General features: G+C 45.8%; 1 protein-coding gene across 1 annotated transcript in view; it reads left to right on the top strand.

The window, feature by feature from the left end:
• The window catches only part of VOPP1 (VOPP1 WW domain binding protein), an 83,637-nt gene that overhangs the window by 58,717 nt on the left and 3,342 nt on the right, over positions 1 to 21,578 (top strand). Inside the window, exon 3 of the mRNA XM_068152561.1 lies at positions 19,809 to 19,886. Coding sequence (XP_068008662.1) covers positions 19,809 to 19,886 — 78 coding nt within the window. The remainder of the gene's footprint in view (positions 1 to 19,808; positions 19,887 to 21,578) is intronic.

Below are 21,578 nucleotides of genomic sequence, written 5' to 3'. Positions count from 1 at the left end.
GAAGACTGGAAGGAAGAAAGTTGTGAGAGGGGCTGTGGTGTTGGTGGGTTGTTAGTTGGTTTGGGAGATTATGCACTCAGAATGGTAGGGGGTGGAAGGGACCTCTGGAGATTGAGTCCAATGCTACTGCCAAATCAGGATCACCTAGGGCAGTTCACACAGGAATGCTTCCAGATGGGTCTTGAAAGTCTCCAGAGAAGCAGGCTCCACAATCTCTCTGGCCAGCTTGTTCCAGGGCTCCAGCACCTTCACAATAAAAAAGCTTTTCCTCATGCTGAGGTGGAACTTCCTGTGTTCTAGTTTGTACCCATTGCCACTTGCACTGCCATAGGACACCACTGAAAAGAGCCTGGCACATTCTTCTTGACACCCACCCTTCAGATACTTATAAACATTCATAAGATCTCCTCTCAGTCTTCTCTTCTTGAGACCAAACAGCCCCAGGTCTCTCAGCCTTTCCTTACCAGAAAGGTGTTTTAGTCTCTTCATCATCCTTGTAGCCTCCACTGGACACTCTCCAGTATATCCCTGTCCCTCTTGAACTGTGGAGCCCAGAACCAGATACAATACTGCAGATGTGGTCTCAGCAGGGCAGAATGGAGGGGAAGGAGAACCTCCCTAGACCTGCTTGCCACACTCTTAGTGCACCCCAGGGGACCATTGCCCTTTTTGGCCACATGGGCACCTTGCTGTGCCATGGATAACTTACTGTCCACCAGGACTCCAAGTTCCTTCTCCATGGAGCTGCCTTCCAGCAGGTCAACCCCTGTCTTTAATGCTGGCCATGTCAGGTCAGTCAGAAGACTGTTACTAGTAGTTGTGTGTGTCTGTAGTAGCAGCATCCTGTTATCCAAGTCATGGCATAATATTGTGGCAAATGCTGGTCTCCTGGATCAGGTACCTAAACAGAAGAAGGAAGAGGTAAGGAGTGTGATATGTGTGCTCAGTGATTGCTGTGATGGTGACGAGTGCCACATTAATGCTGTTGTTGTTACAACCATTCTGAGTTTAAGTAGGGAAGAAGACAGACTAAGGAAAGACAATAAGCATTCAGCAGGGATGGTAAAGCTCAGTGGACAGATAACATGTGACAAGTGAAAAACTGTGGAAGGAAAGGGAATGAGGGTATTTGAGTACAAAGGAGCCCAGCAGGTTTCAAAGTGCATCAAAATGATAGGTCACTGATGTCTGCAGTGCCTGGGGTTTCCTACTTTATTACTTTTGTAATTTTATAGATCTTTAGATACATAGAATGGTTAGGGTTGGAAGAGACCCAGAAGACCATCTAGTTCCATCCCTGTGGCATTGGCAGGAGTACACCCACTAGACCAGGTTGCTCGAGGCCTCATCCAACCTGGCCTTGAACGCTTCCAGGGAGGGTTTTGTCTAGGATCCTCAGCTGCTTCCTACCTGTCTCTGTATGGCAGAGGAGAGGCACACCACCAGTCTGCAATATCTTAGGTGAAGTCTCATTGCTTTAGTATTCATTTGACCCTTCACTGCCTTAATTCACTTCACCAGTCCCACAGAGAGTCATTAATTTTAACACATCTGAGTCAGCGCTGAATCAGCTCGGTGCTGTTTGGGGCGAGCGCTGGTGGAACGGGAGGCAGGGAGTACTCTACATATTGTGGGGGAGGAGGCATGCATAGGATCTTCTCCATTGGCAGCATATGGTTAGATGTTAAATTATCTACAGGCAGAATATGTAACTTTATTCTGAGAGTGCCTCCTCTGTGCAAATCTGGATTGGGTCTATGCCGTAGTCTTATTTTATCTTACAATCTCTGGAGCAGCACTCCAAAAGAAGCAGATATATTTAGTCAAACGAGTTTGCAGTGAATTCCATCTCTGGTTTTCTGGCAGAACTTTTCTCTACTCAGTTAACATATGTAGTCTGTCCTTTGGTCTTGAGACGATCTTTGGAGGCTTATGAAACCCTGCAAGACAATCCTCTTTAATGACTTCCCTATGATTTCAGTCCCATGTTGGCAGTATGTCATGTCTGTCTTGGAGACACTTTGTATTATGATGAAAAGGTTGGCTTGTCAGCTCAGAAATACCAAGTCCCTTGTGCATATTTCACAGAATGTTAGGGATTGCAAAAGGCCACTAGGGATCATCTAGTCCAACCCCCCTGACAAAAGCAGGGCCACCCAGGGCAGGTCACACAGGAGTGCATCCAGGTGAGCTTTGAAAGTCCTGGAGAGGGAGATTTCACAACCTCTCTGGGCAGTCTCTTCCAGTGCTCTGCCACCCACACAGTAAAGTTTCTCCTCATGTTGAGGTGGAACCTCCTGTTCCAGCTTGTACCCAGCATTCCTCTTCCTGTCAGTGGGCACCACTGAAAAGACCATCACCTTCATCTTGACACCCACCCCTCAGATATTTATGGATGTTGATAAGATCCCCTCTCTGTCTTCTCAAGACTGAACAGCCCCAGGTATCTCAGTCTTTCTTCATAAGAGAGATGTTAGAGTCCCCCAATCATCCTTGTAGCTTTCTTTTGGACTCTAACCAATAGGTCCCTGTCCTTCTTGGACTGGGGAGCCCAAAACTGGACACAGTATTCTGGGTGTGGTCTCACCAGGTCTATTCACAGGTCTAGTGTGGCACTTGGACTAAGGCATCTCTGGACTGTATTCTGGGTAGGCTGCCAGCTTCCCTTTAAATTGCCTAGAGCGATAGAAATCCAAGGTGGATTGTCACATAAAATGGTGTTTGCTGTTATCAGAACTTTAAATACAAGATAGCTGAGTGAATCTTTCCAGTCAAAGCTCTACTTCAGCCATCCAACAGCAGAGATAAGACTGTGTCTGTTAAGCAAAAGGAATAAGAAATCAGTGTGCCAAAATAAGTGTACTGGAAATAGAGCTATTTTGGGGGGGAGGGGGTGGTGTTTAAAACTTACAGTGATAGGATTCTTCTTCTGGAGCTCAAGAAGTATTTTTAGGTTGGATTTTTGTGGTGTGTTTGGGGTTTTGGTTTGTTGGTTTGGTTGTTTTTTTGGCTGGTTGGGGTTTTGTTGTTGCTTTTTTGTTTGGTTGGTTTGGGGGGGGTTGGGTGGAGTTTTTTTGTTTTATTTGGGGTTTTTTGCTTTTAAATTTATTTGTTTGTTTTTACAGTTCGTCTCCCAGTGCAATTATTTAAAAAGAAATTTACTAGGGATGCTGCCCAAAGCTTCCTTAAAACTTGTTTGGTGTGGTTTCTGTATTAACAGCCAGGGCAAAAGCTGGAGGGCTCTGTTACAGAACTAATGACACATTTTTCTGTCCCAGTAATGATGTTATTACCTGTTGTGGGGTTTTTTAAGCTTATATTTTTGCAGTGGACATGAGTGTTCTGGCCTTCATTGATCAGCAGTAAACTTTAGTTTAATTCAGGCATGCTTCTTTCACATATAATCCCATTTCTTAAGGGCAGACTGAGGAATTGGTCAATTTCCATGCTTTTCTACCCCTGCTATCTGAATAAGATACAGCTTATTTCAGACATGAAGCATCATGGAGGGCTTGCCAAGAGTTTGAGAGACTTACACTGGTCTTCTATGCCTGAGACAGAGAATTTCTAAGACTGGTCTTACTTCACTAACCAAACCAGTCATTTCTCTGTGTTCTAGTTGCCTGAGTCACAAGATGTTGTCAGTTAGTTACTTTTCTCCTGTTTCAGCAAAATGTGGCCTGGAAAAATAAGTAAACAAATGCAAAGCAGAGAATGGAATTAGTCATCAGACTCTAGTTCTAATCCTTTGGAAATGCAGGGAGCCAAGTTATCCCTGACTTTGCTTAAAGTAGGAGATATACATCTCCTTGCATGGTTGCCAAGAAAGCTATTCAGACTAAAAGCTGTCTCAACAGACTTGCTTCTGGTCCTGTACAAGGGTCCTCATCCTACTCTCACTTACGGAAGCCAGCTCAGTCTTACTCTAGATGTTCCCAAAGTGCTGAAGGTTGGCAGAAGAGACTGTCAAGATGCTTCTCTTAGAAGGCAATGATGTGAATAATGACACAGTGAATGTGTTAGATTGTGAAACCGACTCCTCTGTATGCAGATGCCAGCAGCACTTAAGACACTTCAGTTGTTTTTTTTCCACTTCTGAATTGGGAATGAATAGTGGAGGAAAGGCTGCTTTACTTTTACTGATGAGTAGTCTGATCAGAATGATTGTGTATGTTCCCCCTCCTTGCAGAGTGAAGTTTCTTCCCAGGTTTGACTGACCAGCCCCATAGAGCTTTTCTGTTTATTTTCCTCCTGTTGTTAGCTACCATCACATCGGAGCTTTTCACGAGGTGATAAATTCCAGTTGCTAGAACCTACATATCTCTAATCCTCTCCTTTCCAGGCTCCATGGTGTGTTTATGAAGCAGCACAAATGTTTTTGAGTGTGAGTGGTCAGCATGTCTCCACAGCAATGGAAACACTGGGGCTGATGTCAGTGGGTCAGGAAGGTGTCACCCATGGGGGGAGAAGGGGTTGTCTGACTTAGAGGGAGAAAAGAGTTTTGATGTTTTCCAGTATTGAGTTAACATCATTTCAGCCCTTCCTGTGGGATTACTGTCAACTGAATTTTTTAATAATGTGATGTTCAAAGAGAAGCACTGAGGAAAAGAGAGTAACTCTGATTAGAGAACTGGAGAATGATGCAGGTGGGAAGGCCTCTCAGGAGATCTCCTGTCCAACCTCCTGCTCAGAGCAGGAGGTCAGACCAGGTTGCTCAGGGCTGACCTGAGGTCCTGGGAAATCTCCAAGGAAAAAGATGGTACAACCTCTCTGGGCAGTGTGCTCTGCTGCCTGGCTTGTCCTCATGGTGGGTAGATTTTCCCATGTACCAAGTCAGAACCTCTCTTTGTTTCAGTGTGCATCTGTTTTGTGGGTCTCTCAACCCTGCACCACTGGGAAGATCCTGGCTCCATCTTCTTAGTAACCTCCTCTGACTGGCAGGCTGCTTTTGGGTCCCTCTGAAACCATTTCTTCCCTAGGCTGAGCAAACCCAAGTCCCTCAACCTCTCTTCATAGGAAAAGTGCCCCAACCTGTCCTGGTGCCCCTTTTCTGACCTCGCTGCTGCAAATATGGTATTTTGGATGTGGTCCAACAAGTGTGCAGTGAAAGGTGATAGTTACTTCCCTTGATCCACTGGCTAGGCTTCTGTTGATACAGTGCAGGATGCTGGTGGCCTTTGTTGCTGTCATGGCACACTTCTGGCTCATGTTCAGCCTGCTGTCTACCATAACCCTTAGGGCCTTTTCAGCAGTGCTGTTTCAAAACCAGCAATATGTTCACCCTTTCCACAAGCAAGACTTTGCATTTGGTTTTGTTCAATTTCATGAGGTTCCCATCATGCCACTTGTTTTACCAGTTTAGACTTTTGAGCCCTGGCCTTGAGCTCACTGGCTGATGCCCAGTTTGGTGCCCTTTCCAAATTTGGTGAGAGTACTCTATCAGCAATTCCAGCAACATGACTGTCAGCAGGACAGGTCCTGACCTCTGTGACACCAGCAGTAATTACTTCATACTCTTTAGGGAGATGTGTAATCCATTGACCACTCTCTCTAGCCCCACCACCCAACAAGGAGTTTTGTTGTCCTTCTAGCTGTCTGCCAGTCCAGACTGTAATGTTTGAGCTTGGATACAAGCATATTGTGGTGGACAGTGTGGAAAGCCGCCTGGAGTTAAGGTGAATTCTATCTGCTGCTCTGTGCCTTGCCAACAGAAACCATCTACTGCCAGCATAAAGGTAGAAGCTCTTCTCACTGCACTTAATGTCCCTTGTAACTACAAGTTGTAGGTGAGGTTTGCCTTTCCTAACATCACACTTGATTGCATATGTGATGATTAAACTCCTCCTTGGTAGCCTGTAGCTTCCAGCTCCTGAAGGCTGATTTTTTGCATTGGAGTTCAGCCATGGGTTCCTTGCCTAAGTGAGTTTTGACTGTTCACTGGTGTGCTACTGTATGAAAGACATGGTTGCTCAGCGTGGAGAAGAGGAGGCTCAGAGGAGACCTTATTGCTGTCTACAACTACCTGAAGAGAGGTTCTAGCCTGGTGGGGGGTGGTGTCTTCTCCCAGGCAACCACCAACAGAGCAAGAGGACACAGTGTCAAGCTGCCCCAGCGGAGGTTTAGGCTGGATGTTAGGAAGAAGTTCTTAATAGAAAGAGTGATTTGCCATTGGAATGGGCTGCCCAGGGAGGTGGTGGAGTCACCGTCACTGGAGGCGTTTAGGAAGAGACTGAATGAGGCATGGTTTAGTTGATGAGATGATGTTGGCTGATGGTTGGACTCGATGATCTCCAAGGTCTTTTCCAACCTGGTTAATTCCATTCTATTCTACCTCCCTAAAGAAACAGAAACTCAGTCAGGAAGATTACCATTGCTGCTGGTAATTATATGAAGACCAGAATAAACATATGGGTGTGTCATCTTGTAACCTCTACTAATTCTTGTTTGAAGCAGGTCCTGAATTAACATTAGAAACAGGTGCAGATGGAAGAGCAGTAACTTTTGGCCAATACATCTCTGCCCTAAAAAGTAGTTTACTGCAGACACTTTGCACATGTGCAATGGGGTCTGAGAGGACTGGGGTTATGGCAAACTATTGGATAGCAGAACTCTTGTAAAAGGGTCAGGAGCAGGTGAGCAAATACTTCTCATCCCATCAGAAGTGGGGAGGGATTTTCCATATTCTGCTGGCTTGCTGCATTTATGTTGATTCAATGTTTAATTTTTCATTTAGAATTAGTATAAGCCCAGCAATTTAAACCTGAAAAAGGAATATTTGCTAATAGTTTATGTTTAAAATGTGTTCCTGCCTGGGAACACTCCATTCTTTTTCTTACTGTGGAGAAGAGTGCTGATTGTGTTTGGTTTGTGGTGTTGTTTCTTTCCCCTTGGCTTTTGAAGGAAATTTCTTGTGCATTTCCAGACAGTTCTCTTCCCTGGTAGATTAAATTTTGCTGTATTTGTCACACAGTCATATTCATCTGGGTTTTGAATGTAAGCTCTTAAGTGCTCGAAGGTCAATCTATAAATAATAGTTCTGTGCATTATCAGGAACCTGCAAAATTTTCCATTTGAAAACAAAGAAATCACAATTTTTCCCTTGCTGTTACTCTGAGCACTTCTTCCATCAATGTGTGTACAAGAGGCTGGGGAAAAAACCCAGCCTAGACACAGGGCATATGTTGCATGATGGGAGCTGCTTTCTGTGCTCCACATCCTGTTATGTTTACTGCTTTTAATTAAGTTGGCTTGTCTGATGGCACACTCAGCTTTCCCCTTGCAATTACAGCTGCATGAAGTGTCAGCAGGTGCCTGCTTAGGGCACTAATCCAGCTGCTGATTTCTTCTTCTGCTTGATTTGGAGCCAGCATGGAGGAGGTGAGAGGGGAGCCAGGTTGATAGTTTTGCATGCTTCCATATGCCTTGAATCACAGAACCATTTCAGTTGGAAAAGACCTTTTTAGATCGACTCAAGCCATCCTCTAACTCTACCAAGTCTGGTGTTAAACCATGTCCCTTAGCACCACATTGCAGAATGTTTGAAACACCTCCAGGAATGGGGATTCGTGGATGGCACTGTACAGAAAGTGGGGGCTTGGGTTCAGACCAGGGCCACCAGTTTAGCCACAAGCAGGCACAGGAAGGGACAGTGTTTGTATAGAGTTCAACATTACGTGCCCAGTTTGTATCATGAGGGAAAACAGCAGTAATTATCAGACCAGGGAACAAACCCCCTCCACCATTACTCAGTCCTGTGTGGTCTTAAAGGGTACAAAGCATAACAACTAGCTTCAATAGTCTGTGCCCTTAAGGCGATCCATTGTTTCTTTCAAATAAGGAACTGGACTTCAGGGATGCTGATGGATCCCTTGAGGCTGTAGTCCCAGCCGCTGTTATTGCCCAGCAGCCAGATGCCTTCTCCCACCTCTGGATTTGCTTTGATGAATTAGTTGTCCAGTGCACAACCTGGGGAGAATGAGGCTTACCAAATTGACAACCCACTCAACTTGCTAGGAGGGAGTCCTGAGGAGTGGAGAGAGATTTAATATCTCAGCTTCACAGGCAATCAAGCAGGTGACTGACCTGATTTGAGATTTGAAGCTCTGAAGGATTTGGGAGTTGGAAGCTAGCCAGGTATAGGGAGCCTATTTTGAGAAAGATGAGGAAAGAGGAAGAGGGAGCAGTCTTTGTCTTCATGTGGAATACTCCTGTAAAAGACAAGTCTTCCTCTGGCTGAGGTGGAGCAGGGAACTCAGCCCAACCCCTTTTCATTTCCGGAGGATGCAATAACCACTGCTGTGGCTTACCCTGAGCGAGCCTCAGTTTTCACTGCTGTGGGTGTTTAACTTGAAATACTCACCAGAGCATTAACTCTTCCACCTGCCTGGCAAGAGCCCTAAGCCAAGGCTGCCTTCCTGTCAGTGGGACAGAAAAGCTGATTCCTGGTTTGAGGTCCAGTAGACAGCACCAAGGAGCACTTGACCCCAAAGTCACCTTGAAGTATCTGACCCTTTCTGTATAGGGAAATACTGAATTAAAAGTGTAAAACACTTAGCATTTTAGTATGAAATACTAACTCCAAGCCATTAGTACTTGTGTCCTCTGTATCTGATCATAGAATTGTTTGAGTTGGAAAAGACCTTTAAGATCATTGAGATCAACAGTTATTTACCTCTGCCAAGTTTGGTGCCAAACCATGTCCCTCAGCACCACATATCTGCACCTTTTAAACACTTCCAAGATGTACTGTGTATTAGGATGTTACATTCAGGCAGACAGCAAATTCCTGGACACCCATTGCTCCCTGCCAGCAGACTGCTTACCGTCCCCCAAAGCAGCAATTAGAGGCAGGACTGCTCACCCACTGGGAGCAGCTTGAGATGCAAAGAACTAAACAGCTGTTTAATAAGGGGCTCTATGAATGCCTAGATGTCCTTGTTCCTCTTGGTATGAGAATTTACAATCCCACCTCTGGACAATTAAAATTAGTAATGCAGATTAGAATAGAATAGAATTAACCAGGTTGGAAAAGACTTTTGAGATCATAAAGTCCAATCTGTCATCCAACATTATCTAATCAACTAAACCATGGCACCAAGTGCCCCATCCAGTCTCTTCCTAAACACTTCCAGTGACAGTGACTCCACCACCTCCCTGGGCAGCCCATTCCAATGGTCAATCACTCTTTCTGTGAAAAACTTCTTCCTAACATCCAACTTAAACCTCCCCTGGTGTCCTCTTGTTCTGTTGGTGGTTGCCTGGGAGAAGAGACCAACCCCCTCCTGGCTACAGCTTCACTTCAGGTAGTTGTAGACAGCAGTAAGACCTCCTCTGAGTCTCCTCTTCTCCAGGCTAAGCAAGCCCAGCTCCCTCAGCCTCTCCTCACAGGGCTTGTGCTCCAAACCCCTCCCCAGCTTTGTTGCCCTTCTCTGGACATGCTCCAGCAACTCAACGTCTCTCCTAAACTGCGGGGTTACATATGACTGACTTTTGCCAAAGGCCTAACCTGTGCTATTTGTTCACTTTGCTCTGCAACAGAAAGACTTGCAGCCTACACTGAAAAATGGCCATTTAAGGTATCTTATTCTGGACATGCCACAGCCATTCTTGTTCACTTCTGCCACAGGAGGAGCAAAGAAAATAACTGGGTGGATGACTGTTGGCCAGAAAGCTATATAGTTAGGCTTTCTGCCTTTACAGGCAACAAGGAGAGTCCCTCTGCAGGGTGGCTTTTCTCTTGGGGTCTGAGAAGAGAGGACTGGGGTTATGGCAAGCGGTTGCGTAGCAGAACTCTTGTCAAAGGGTCAACTTGACAGGAGCAGGTGAACAAATACTTCTTATCCCATCAGAAGTGGGGGAGGATTTTCCATATTCTGCTGTGTTCTTGCATGGTATTTAAAGGCTCTTCACCTAAAGACCAATTGTGATATAATCCCCTTTTTAACTGTTGCCTGCTCTTGTTTTTCATGTCCATGTGAAGGACAGGAGCCAAGTATCTTGTCTTGTAGGAGATTTTAGTTGTGTCAAAGCAGACAGGAATCTAATCTGAGCAAATATTGTTTCTGTCTCTGTTGTTTTTACTCTGTAGAAAAAATGACCTGACAGCTCTTTTCCTCCCCACCCCCTTTGTTTTTTGTTTCCTTACATTTTCTTCTCTACTTAAGGGCTGGGTGATTTATCAAGTACCTGGGTAACTCTCTCTCCAGTGCTCTCCTGAGTGCCAGTGGCAGTGTTTTACTCTCAAGTACAGATGTTCCACTGAGGTCACGGCTGCGTTTATCTGCTAAACAGATTTATGTGTTTTAAAGAGAGTTATATATTCACCAAAGCCAGACCTTCAGTTTACATGCTTCTGCAAGCACTGAGCCTTCACCTTGGCTATGTATAAGGAAAGAAGAGAAATCTTGTTGGGTGCTGAGAACCTGTGAGTGCAGGTCAGTGGTAGAGTTGTGTCCCTGCTGAAAATCAGGACATGTAAGCAGACGGGCCAAGGAGACACAACCAGCTCTAAGACCTGGGCTGGTCTATACAGTGAGGGTGGTGAGACACTGGAACAGGTTGACTGTGGAAGTTGTAGATGCCCCCTGCCTGGAGGTGTTCAAGGCCAGGCTGGATGGGGCCTTGAGCAGCTTGGTCTAGTGGAAGGTGTCCCTGGCCATGGTAGCGGGACTGGGACTAGATGATCTTTAAGGTCCCTTGCAATCCAGACTATTCTGTGTATCTGTGTTGCATGTCTCTCTGCTACACCAGCCTGTGTTACTGCTCCTCAAGCATTTAATTGAATGCCAATGGAGGGATGTGACTTTTGTGTTGAGCTGGCTGTCTGGAGGGAGATTAAACCAATCTGGGATTCAGAAACAGATATTTAGGTGGAGTGCAGAGTTGGACTCCTGTTTTGATTTCCATGTTCAGTGGGCAGCTTGTGGTAGGTTAGAATTTCCCACTACATTAATTAAGCAGGACCAGCTCAACTGGAAAGTGAATGGAAGCTGTATTTACAAAGTGAAACTACATTCTACAATGGAATGCAATGAATATGTACAAAATATACAGTATTTACAATATTATATAGGTAAGTACAATCAGAAAACAGCATGGAAACAACCCCCCCTGGTCAAAACTACCAGGGAAAGCTGCCCCACTCCCCCCAGAGCCACCTCCTTTCATGAGCCAGCAGTGTGCCCAGGTGGCCAAGAAGGCCAATGGCATCCTGGCCTGCATCAGAAATAGTGTGGCCAGCAGGAGCAAGGCAGTCATTGTGCCCCTGAACTCTGCACTGGTTAGGCCACACCTTGAGTACTGTATCCACTTCTGGGGCCCTCAATTTAAGAAGGACCTTGAGACACTCGAATGTGTTCAGAGAAGGGCAATGAGGCTGGTGAGGGGTTTGGAGAACAAGCCCTATGAGTAGAGGCTGAGAGAGCTGGGGTTGTTTAACCTGGAGAAGAGGAGGCTCAGGGGAGACATCATTGCTGTCTACAAGGGAGGTTGTAGCTGGGAGGGGGTTGGTCTCTTCTCCCAGGCAGTCAGCACCAAAACAAGAGGACACAGTTTCAAGCTGCACCAGGGGAGGTTTAGGCTCAAGGTGAGAAGAAAGTCCTTCACAGAGAGAGGTGTTAGCCATTGGAATGTGCTACCCAGGGAGGTGTTGGAGTCACCATCCCTGGAGGTGTTCAAGAGGGGACTGGACGTGGCACTTGGTGCCATGGTTTAGTAGTCATGAGGTGTTGGGTGACGGGTTGGACTTGATGATCTTTGAGGTATTTTCCAACCTTATTGATTCTATGATTCTATAGATAGAAGAAAAGAAGAGGGACATTTGAAGGAATGTTAGTTCTTATCTGCAAGGTCAGTAGCAGCGATTAAATCCTCCCCAGCCGAGCAGAAACAGCCAAACAGCCAGAGAAAAAGCAAAGGAAATGAAGTGGAATGTGAGAGATTGCTAGGGTGCATCTTGCACATTCTGGCCAATGAAATTAGTTTAGAATAATCTTTTGTTTTCCTTTTTACACCCAATTGTGAATTGTTTATATTTTTCTACTTTTCTGCTCAAAATCTGCAGCTAACTTTTAAAGGCATAGCCTAAAGGCATGGCCTGAAACTGCCCCACAGCTGTCATATGATGGATTCCTTGAGATAGCCTCTCCACTGTGCTTGCAGCATTAAGCTCCTCCATATGTCTGACGGTCTTCCCCATGTCTGCAGTCCATAACCTAGGTCTGTGCTGTCATAGCAGTACAGGCAATGGCTTCACTTTGAAAACAGCTTTCTGTTGCAAGGTGGAAATGCAGATGCAGAATGGTCTGAAATGAATTAATCAATGGTCAAAAACTCACTTGAAACAGAACTCCCTCTCTTGCAGTTACATGGTGCACCTTCTGTAGATGCTCTTTTGTAGGGCAGTCCTGTTGAGCTCAGTGGCATTTCTCCTCACTGATAGAACAGCCAAGACTGAGATTCATCAGAATTGTTTCTGCTAGTCACTTTGTGGTGGTTGCCTGCTTTGTTTTTCTTGTTGTTTCATGGCTCATTTGGTTTTTCTCTGCTCAGCATCACAGTATCCTGGCAGCTGAGTTTCAAGCAGATTAATTTTTATTTTGTATTATTAATTTTTTTTTTATCCTAGAGCAAGTAAATACATATGCATGCTTCAGCTGTCAGCCTTCATCTGTTCAGTGATAGCAGACATGAGGCTTCTTTTTGGCTTTCAGGGCTCAGCACTGAGTCTGCTGGAGGTGACCCAGTCTCAGCAGTCCAACCCTTCCACTTTGTTATGTCTACTTGTGGTTCTTCTTCAGGTCTTTGGATCGTGCCAGTGTTAGGACCACAGCTGATCTGAGGCTTCATCTGAGCCATTCTCCCCCAAATATTTCTTTTCTATTCCTAGTTTTGGTCTATTGAGGATACTCTTTCACTTAAATTCCTGTCTCACTTTGCCCTTCTCTCCCCACCTCCCCTCCTCCCCTTTCTAAAGCTGCTTGTAGATCTTGTATTCCAGTGCATCCCAGGTTGCTTCATAGATCTTACACATACATGCAGCATTCAAGGAAGGGATCTTCAAGATCCCTCCCCAGCCTTCTTGTAGCCCCCTTCACGTACTGGAAGGCTGCTCTAAGTTCTCCCTGGAACCTTCTCTTCTTCCAGTTGAACATCCCCATCTCTCAGCCTGTCCTCACAGGGTGAGGTGCTCCCGCCCTCTGATCATCTTGTTCTATAATTCTGCTCTGTGAAACTTTGTGCTTTTTGTGTCCACTTGGAAAGAAGTTCAGCAGTGTAACTGAAGTGTGACCCCATGGAAAAAGCTTGTCACTGTGATCTCACAGACAGTGAAACCTTGATCTCTGACACAGCAGTTCCTTGGTGTGCTAGCAGTACAAGTCATTGGGCATGCAGATGCCTTCATTTCACTCTACTGAATTATGGATGAGAAGATGTACCTTCTAAGCCATAAATCACACTGCAGATAGTTTGCCAAACAGAGGCTGTATGCTTGGTGAAGTTGCAGACTGACAAAGCAACTGATGGATCATACTTTATCCTAGGTAAAGGGTTACATTTTTATGACAATGGAACAAGCATTGCCCCAGGGAAATTCAGGTTTGGGGATATTAATGTGTGAAAGAGGGAAATAGGCTTTAGAAAAGTCTTCTGTAGAAGATGAGCTCAGTCCAGTTCAGAGTGACAGCAGGGCTCATTCTTCTTCAACTGGCATTGGGTACAACCAGTCCAGGATAGATTTAGACTGGATATTAGAAAGAAATTCTTTACAGTGGGGTTGGTGAGATACTGGAATAGGTTACCCAGGGAAGTTGTAGATGCTCCTGTTGTGGCCAGGTGGGGGCTGGTCTCTTCTCCCAGGCAACCAGCACCAGAACAAGAGGACACAGTCTCAAGCTGCACCAGGGGAGGTTTAGGCTGGATGTTAGGAAGAAGTTCTTCATAGAGAAAGTGATTGGCCATTGGAATGGGCTGCCCAGGGAGGTGGTGGAGTCACCGTCACTGGAGGTGTTTAGGAAGAGAGTGGATGGGGGGCTTGGTGCCATGGTTTAGTTGATTAGATGGTGTTGGCTGATGGGTTGGACACAATGATCTCGAAGGTCTCTTCCAGCCTGGTCTCTCCTCTTCTCTCCTCTTCTCTCCTCTTCTCTCCTCTTCTCTCCTCTTCTCTCCTCTTCTCTCCTCTTCTCTCCTCTTCTCTCCTCTTCTCTCCTCTTCTCTCCTCTTCTCTCCTCTTCTCTCCTCTTCTCTCCTCTTCTCTCCTCTCCTCTCCGAACCTCTCCGAACCTCACCTCTCCGAACCTCTCCGAACCTCTCCGAACCTCTCCTCTCCTCTCCGAACCTCTCCTCTCCGAACCTCTCCGAACCTCTCCTCTCCGAACCTCTCCAAACCTCTCCGAACCTCTCCTCTCCTCTCCGAACCTCTCCAAACCTCTCCGAACCTCTCCTCTCCGAACCTCTCCTCTCCGAACCTCTCCTCTCCAAACCTCTCCTCTCCGAACCTCTCCGAACCTCTCCTCTCCGAACCTCTCCAAACCTCTCCGAACCTCTCCTCTCCTCTCCGAACCTCTCCTCTCCGAACCTCTCCTCTCCGAACCTCTCCTCTCCGAACCTCTCCTCTCCAAACCTCTCCGAACCTCTCCTCTCCAAACCTCTCCGAACCTCTCCTCTCCGAACCTCTCCTCTCCGAACCTCTCCTCTCCTCTCCGAACCTCTCCTCTCCGAACCTCTCCTCTCCGAACCTCTCCTCTCCGAACCTCTCCTCTCCTCTCCGAACCTCTCCTCTCCGAACCTCTCCGAACCTCTCCTCTCCGAACCTCTCCGAACCTCTCCTCTCCGAACCTCTCCGAACCTCTCCGAACCTCTCCTCTCCTCTCCTCTCCTCTCTGAACCTCTCCGAACCTCTCCTCTCCGAACCTCTCCTCTCCGAACCTCTCCTCTCCGAACCTCTCCTCTCCTCTCCGAACCTCTCCTCTCCTCTCCTCTCCTCTCCGAACCTCTCCTCTCCTCTCCAAACCTCTATGGAGGTGTTCAAGGCCAGGCTGGATGAGGCCTTCAGCAGCCTGATCTAGTGGAAGGTACATCCCTGCCCATGGCAAAGGGGTTGGAACTAAATGATCTTTAAGGGCCCTTCCCACCCAAACCATTCTATGAATCTATGATTCTCAGTTAAGCAGAGTTGAAGCACAAGTGTAATTTAACAGCAATGAATACAAAACCAATAAAAGTGTGTGTGTGTGTGTTCTTAATTGGCTTTTTATGAAGCAAACTCTTTATTCTTCTGGGATTTGCTGTCAGGCAGTAAGAGATAGTACATCAAAGACTGATTCTATTTCAGCTAGTATGTTACTCCATTAATAAGCTAATTTTATTGTTGCCTTTTGCCTGCTATTAAACATGGATTTTGTAAGCAAGTTAATTTCCTTGTCACTAGGATCAGTGCTGCCAGAATTTGTGTTGTGTTTTCATAGCATGTTGAATCCAAGAACAAGAGATCAGCAGGGCTTCTGCAGAACCCTTACAGCAGTCTCAGCAAATGGGCTGTTTGTTTCTCTAGTCTGTTTTTGGCACTGCCCTCCTATGAAAGCATAAAATGGTTTGGGTTGGAAGGGACCTTCAAAAGTATCTAGTTCCAACTGCCCCTGCCATGGGCAGAGACACTTTGCACTAGACCAGGATGCTCAAGGCCTCATCCAACTTGGCCTTGAAGACCTCCAAGGAGAGGACATCCACAACTTCCCTGGACAACCTGTTCCAGTGTCTCACCACCCTCACTGAAAATAATTTCTTCTTAATATCCAACCTACATCTGCCCTCCTCAAGCTTAAAGCCATTGCCCCTTGTCCTGTCACAACAAGCCCTTGTAAAATTATCAAGTCATGGGGAAGGCAAGCAGCAGGCTGTCACCAGGACATATTCTACATATGGGTACATGTGTCCATCCTCACAGGCACCTAAAATAAAGCACTCATTTGGGTTTATGGGTAAAAAGTGAAGGGGTTAATGAAGTCAGATCTCAAAGGGATTTTCCTCTGAGTCATGATAATGGTTTAGCTTCACAGATCCACACGGCCAAGTGCTGTGCTTAGCTTTGGATGAGTTGTCTCAGAAAGCTTAGTGGCTATTAGAAATGGAGCTTCTCTAAACACAGCTGTAATGAGAGACTCCTCCATCCCTTGCATCATTGTTTTCAGCCGTTTTAAAGTGCAGTCATCTGTGCAGGAGACAACTCCTCTTTGAAGGCCTCTTTGTTTGCCATTGAGTGGTCTCAGGAGCATCATAAACGTTCATCAGTTGAGCCTTTCTGTCTTCCAGATGGCACTTCGACCCTCTTTTACAGGAAGGAAAGCAGGGCCACGGAGGCTATCAAAGCAGGGCTGACAGTTTAGAGATTAAAAATAAAAATTAAATTCAGGTACTATGCTTTTCCTGCAGATGCTGGTTTAAGCTGGGGGGTTGAGCAGCTGTAATTATCTACCTCCAAATAGCCTTTTCCCATCTCACGTGGCTCTGGAGAAAACAGATGCAAAGTAAGTGAGGCAGGGCTGGGCACAGGGACAAGGACACGCAGTTTTCTGGAGCTCTCTGATTTAGTTTAGCTTCTAATGCAAGTTAAACTCTTGGGGCTGGATCTGGCAATGGCTTTGGGGTCAGAGGCTGGTCTAGTGCATCTGCTTCCCATCTTGTCAGAGAGGATCCAAAGACCTTCAATACCATGATAGGGCAATGGCTTTAAGCTTGAGGGGGTTTGATTTAGACTGGATATTAAGCAATTCTTTACAGTGAGGGTGGTAAGACACTGGAACTGGTTGCCCAGGGAGGTTGTGGATGCTCCCTCTCTGGAAATGTTCAAGGCCAGGTTGGATGGGGCCTTGAGCAACCTGATCTAGTGGAAGGTGTCCCTGCCCATGGCAGTGGGGTCTGAACTAGTTGATCCAAACCATTCTATGATCCTGCTTGTGGCCAGGTGCAGGTGCTGAAAAGAATCCTAAAATCCTTTCTTTGTATGTCTTTAATTGCCTCAAGAAGGGTTTCTAGATTTATGGGGTTTGTTTCCTCTTTGTTTTTCTGGCCCAACGGAGTAGTTGCTGAGCAGCATCAGCAAAAGGGGCAAGTGTCTATCATTGTGGACAAGGTGCTCCAACCAAAAGCATGTTGAAGAGTGGAAAGGGTGCCATCACCACCCATTCAACAGAGGGCAGTGCCTGCTACCTCTTTCTGTGTGGTACCTGATCCTGTCTGTGCACTGAACACATGTCTTGAAAACTTCTCTCAGGTTGATCCACTTGGGAGGTGTGGAGGAAGGTTTAATTTCTTGAGCCTGATGTAACCGAGGTTAATGCTGGCTGGCTAAATCTTGTTAGTGGTTATGTGAAGCCTGACAGCTTGAGTGTGAGCAGTTGTTAGGGTCCTGGCAAGCTCTAAAGAGGCAAGGCTGGAGATGGGTTACTTTCAGGTTCAGGGATGGCAGAGTGGTTGGTTTGTTGTTTTTTTTTCTTTTGGCATGAGCAGCTCACTCTGCTGGAGTACCCAAGTATCTTAATGGACCTTGCTGTGCTGATCATGGTAGATCCTCCAGCTAGCCTAAATAAATCCTGCTTGCTTGTCATCAGAAGAGTGTGTAACTGCTTCCACTTGCAAACCAACTGATTATGAATCCATAAAGCATCCTCCTCTGGCCCCAATTAGAGGCAGAAGCCAATGTGACTTGACGTATTTTGTGAGTGAGGCTTGTTAATTGAGCGTGTAAATGTGTCATTGTCTGTACAATCACCCAATTGAGGATGTTTTAACTCTGCATACAAATACAAGAGCACAGCCATGCAGTTGGGCAAATTTTGAAGAACATGATGATTAATTAAAGAACTGCATTGAGCATGCAGATGTGAACACCCATCAAAGGATCAGCCCACTTGTGCCTGTGCTTACCTGAATGTTTGCAAAAAATCATACAATGCACTGGGCTGGAAGGGATCCTCAAAGGTCATCTAGTCCAACACCACTTCACTGAGCAGACATATCCCCAACTAGATCAGGTTGCTCAGAGCCCCATCAAGCCTGACCTTGAATGTCTCCAGGGATATGGCATCTACCACCTCTTTGGGTAACCTGTGCCAGACATTCACCACCCTCATAGTAAAGAACCTCTTACTCATGTCCCGTCTAAATCTACCCTTCTCTAGCTTAAATCAATTGCCCTTGTCCTGTTGCTATGTGCCTTTGTAAACAGGCCCTCCCCAGCTTTCGTATAGGCCCCTTCAGGTACTGGAAGGCTGCTCTGAGGTCTGCCCAGAGCCTTTTATTCTCCAGACTGAACAACCTCAATTCTCTCAGCCCATGTTCTTCAGCAGGTCCATGTCCTTCTTGTGTTGAGGGCCCTATAGCTGCACAGTTCTCCAGGTGGGGGTCTCACCAGAGCAGTGTAAAGTGGCAGAATCAACTTTCTTCATCTGCTGGGTATGCTGCTTTGGATGCAGTCCAGGATTTGATTTTCATCTGAGCCTCTCACATACCATAATTTCTGTGTCACCTCTGTCCCTTTTCCTGCTAGCTGTGTTTCATGGGCATGGGAAATAGCAGTTACCATAGGAATGGTCCAGAGATGCCTGTTCTTGTATGTGCTGGCTTTTAGTGAGGTACTGCTGTATGCTTACAGTGGTTGGGGCTATGACACCTTTAAACTGCTTCTACTTCATATGAAATATAAAGTTGAAATGTGAAGGGTTTTCTTTAGAGAAAAGCCTAATTAAATAATGGGAATTGTTGGCAGCTGCAGCCCAGTGCAACTTCTGAGGAGAAATGCCATTGAATTTGCAAATGCTATGCTTGAAGTTTCCTCTCCGCTTTGTGGTTTCTCTGGAAGTTGCTGATGAGCCCAGAGTATGTGATGTGGCAGTTCTGGCCTTGCAATTCTTGTCTGTTGTGGTGAATACAACCCCAACTGGCTCATGTTTGAGGTTTGCAGTGTTCATAGATTCACAGAATGGTTTGGGTTAGAAAGGTATGTAAAGATCATCTAGTTTCAACCCCTCTGCCATGGACAGGGACACCTTCCACTAGACCAGCTTGCTCAAGGCCTCATCAAAACTCTTGAACACCTCCATGGAAGAGAAATGCATGACCTCCCTGGGCAACCTGTTCATTTACTGTGGAAGAAAACTTCTCTTTCTCTTTCTTTTGATATTAGAGTTAGAATAGAATCAGATAGAATAATTTTGGTTGGAAAAGACTTTAAGATCATTAAGTCCAACCATTCTCTAACTCTACTAAGTCTGGTGCTAAACAATGTTCCACAGCATCACACCTCTGCTGCTTTTCAGTGTCTCCAGGGATGAGGACTCAGACATCTCCCTGGGGAGCCTGTGCCCGTCTTCTTTGAGAACACTTTCAGTGAGAAAATTTCTTCTTATATCCAACCTAAACCTTCCTCTGATCTTTTTGAGGTGACTTTAAAAGAGGTATATAGGAAGGTAGTTTCAATACCAGTTCTGGAACTGTGTCACAGATGCATCCATGTGACCTGACAACTTTGTCCAGTCAAGGGTACTTATTCAGGGACCCACAGAATGGTTGGGTTGGAAAGGTCTTTCAAAGACCATCTAGTCCAGCTCCCTCACTCTAAGCAGGGACCTACATCACTAGACCAGGTTGCTCAAAGCCCCATCCAGCCTGCCCTTGAACACTCCCAGGTTCACAACAATGCAGTAGACAATGCCTCAGGCAGGGATGTGCACAGCATCAGAGCTGGGATGCCATTGTAACCTGAGTGACAACCTCTCCCCCAACTCCCTTTTCTCTTTATCTCTCCACAGATGTCGCTCCTATGAGGATTGCTGTGGCTCAAGATGCTGTGTAAGAGCTCTCTCGATCCAGCGGCTATGGTATTTCTGGTAGGTCAGGCCCCTGGGCAATTCGGTGTTTGTCCTGTTCTGTTCTTGTTCATAGGCCTTAAACCAGGGTCTTGGCAGCCCTACTGTTTTAAAGTAGGTACAAATATGCAGTAATGCAGCTGGGTACTTATAAATGCAAGGGACTTCATTGTCACTAATTGCTTATAAAATTCTCCTGATGCAGTGAGAAAGCACTGTGAAAGGATGACCCTACCTACTTCTTTATCCTGCTGGTCCCACTTTGAGCCAAAACTGCTGAATCCCTTCTGCCTGTCCCAGCTGCTAGCAAGCAGCAGTGTTTGACCATTTTTTTGGGGCCCTGGGTTTTCAGAGGATTGTCTAAGGAGGATTGTGCATTTAGGCAGGGTTTAAGATATTCTTGTCAGCTGAACTGAGGTTTCAATTTAAAAGGAAGAGAGGTACATTTATGACTATGAGGATTTCACTGGAGCTGACAGCAAGGGAAAAGAAGGCAGAAAGATTTGAGGTTGTGAAACCAGCAGCTCAGTAATCTGGATAAAGCTTAAACTAATCAGTGTTATATGCATAATGAAAAAATAAGGTGAATTCGTTTGGGAAAAGAATTAAAGACAGTACCTGAATAAAGCCTTGTCATTGCAGTAGGGAGGAAGCAAAAGCTCTCCTAGGAAAACCTGATTTCAGGCATTTTAATGAGAATTTGAAGACTGCCTGCTTAAAAAAAAATAAATTAAAACAATAAAGCCTTCAAAATTGAAACAAATAAACAGTAAAAAGCAGAAGCCTGATCTGTATTATAATGCAGAGATTTCCCAAAGCTGGCTGTGGGATTTCAGCCTGCAATCCTTACTGATATAACTGAAGAGCTCTGCATCTCAATCCCTGGGGTGACGTCGTAAATCTCTGGTTTGCTGTTCAGAACAAATCCTTTGCAGGAGCACTGCCAGAAGGGGATGTATTAATATTGGCTCAGGGACACTGAACCTCCTTCTGCTCTTGTTTCCACTCTGGAAACAGGAACAGAATTTGACCCTTTGCATGAAACAGCTCTTGCTGCCATGCAGCACCACACTTTTCCTCTTGGGCACCTGGAGATGCTCCAGAGGAGACAAGCAGTAGGCTTGCCTCTGGCCAACTTCCATTCCTTCCAAAAGAGTGCAGTTGTCATTGTCTTCCAGCAGAGAGCCCTAAATTGAGGTGGCAGTTACAGGCAGGAGGACTGTTTGGGTTTATGGGAGCTTGTGCCAGTCACTAGCATGTCTTATAACTGATCAAGGAAACACAGTGAAAAACAGAGTCTCTGGTCTGAAGAACAAAATCTAATGTGTGCTTGCTGCATGTGCCTATTTGCACAGCACCAGGGCAAGAGGACATGAGTCAGGTCAGAAAGAGGAGAGAGGAGAAGAACCAAAGCAAAATGATGTCCTTTTACTTGAGAATGCATATCCCATCAAGCAAACATAAAGCAAACCTTGTCATCTTCAATGCTGAATGCTTCAGTCTTAGGGCTGGAGCTTAAATGACAGCTACTGTGTGTCCCATGGCAGACAAAATTACTGTGTTGAATCATTTAAGAACATCTGAGAATCTCCTTTTAGGGGCAATTGCAAAATAGTATTCCTCCTTCGCCCCCGCCCCCAAACCTCTTGGCTGGCCTTGGTGCTGTAAGTGTGAGGCTTGTGTCCAAAATAGGCACTTTGAAACAGTACTGAA

Source organism: Melanerpes formicivorus, unplaced genomic scaffold (genome assembly GCF_026170545.1).
Source record: "Melanerpes formicivorus ecotype bairdi unplaced genomic scaffold, bMelFor1.0.p_v2 SCAF_24, whole genome shotgun sequence".
NCBI classification, from domain to species: Eukaryota; Metazoa; Chordata; class Aves; order Piciformes; family Picidae; genus Melanerpes; species Melanerpes formicivorus.
This window is presented reverse-complemented; position numbering and strand designations above follow the sequence as displayed.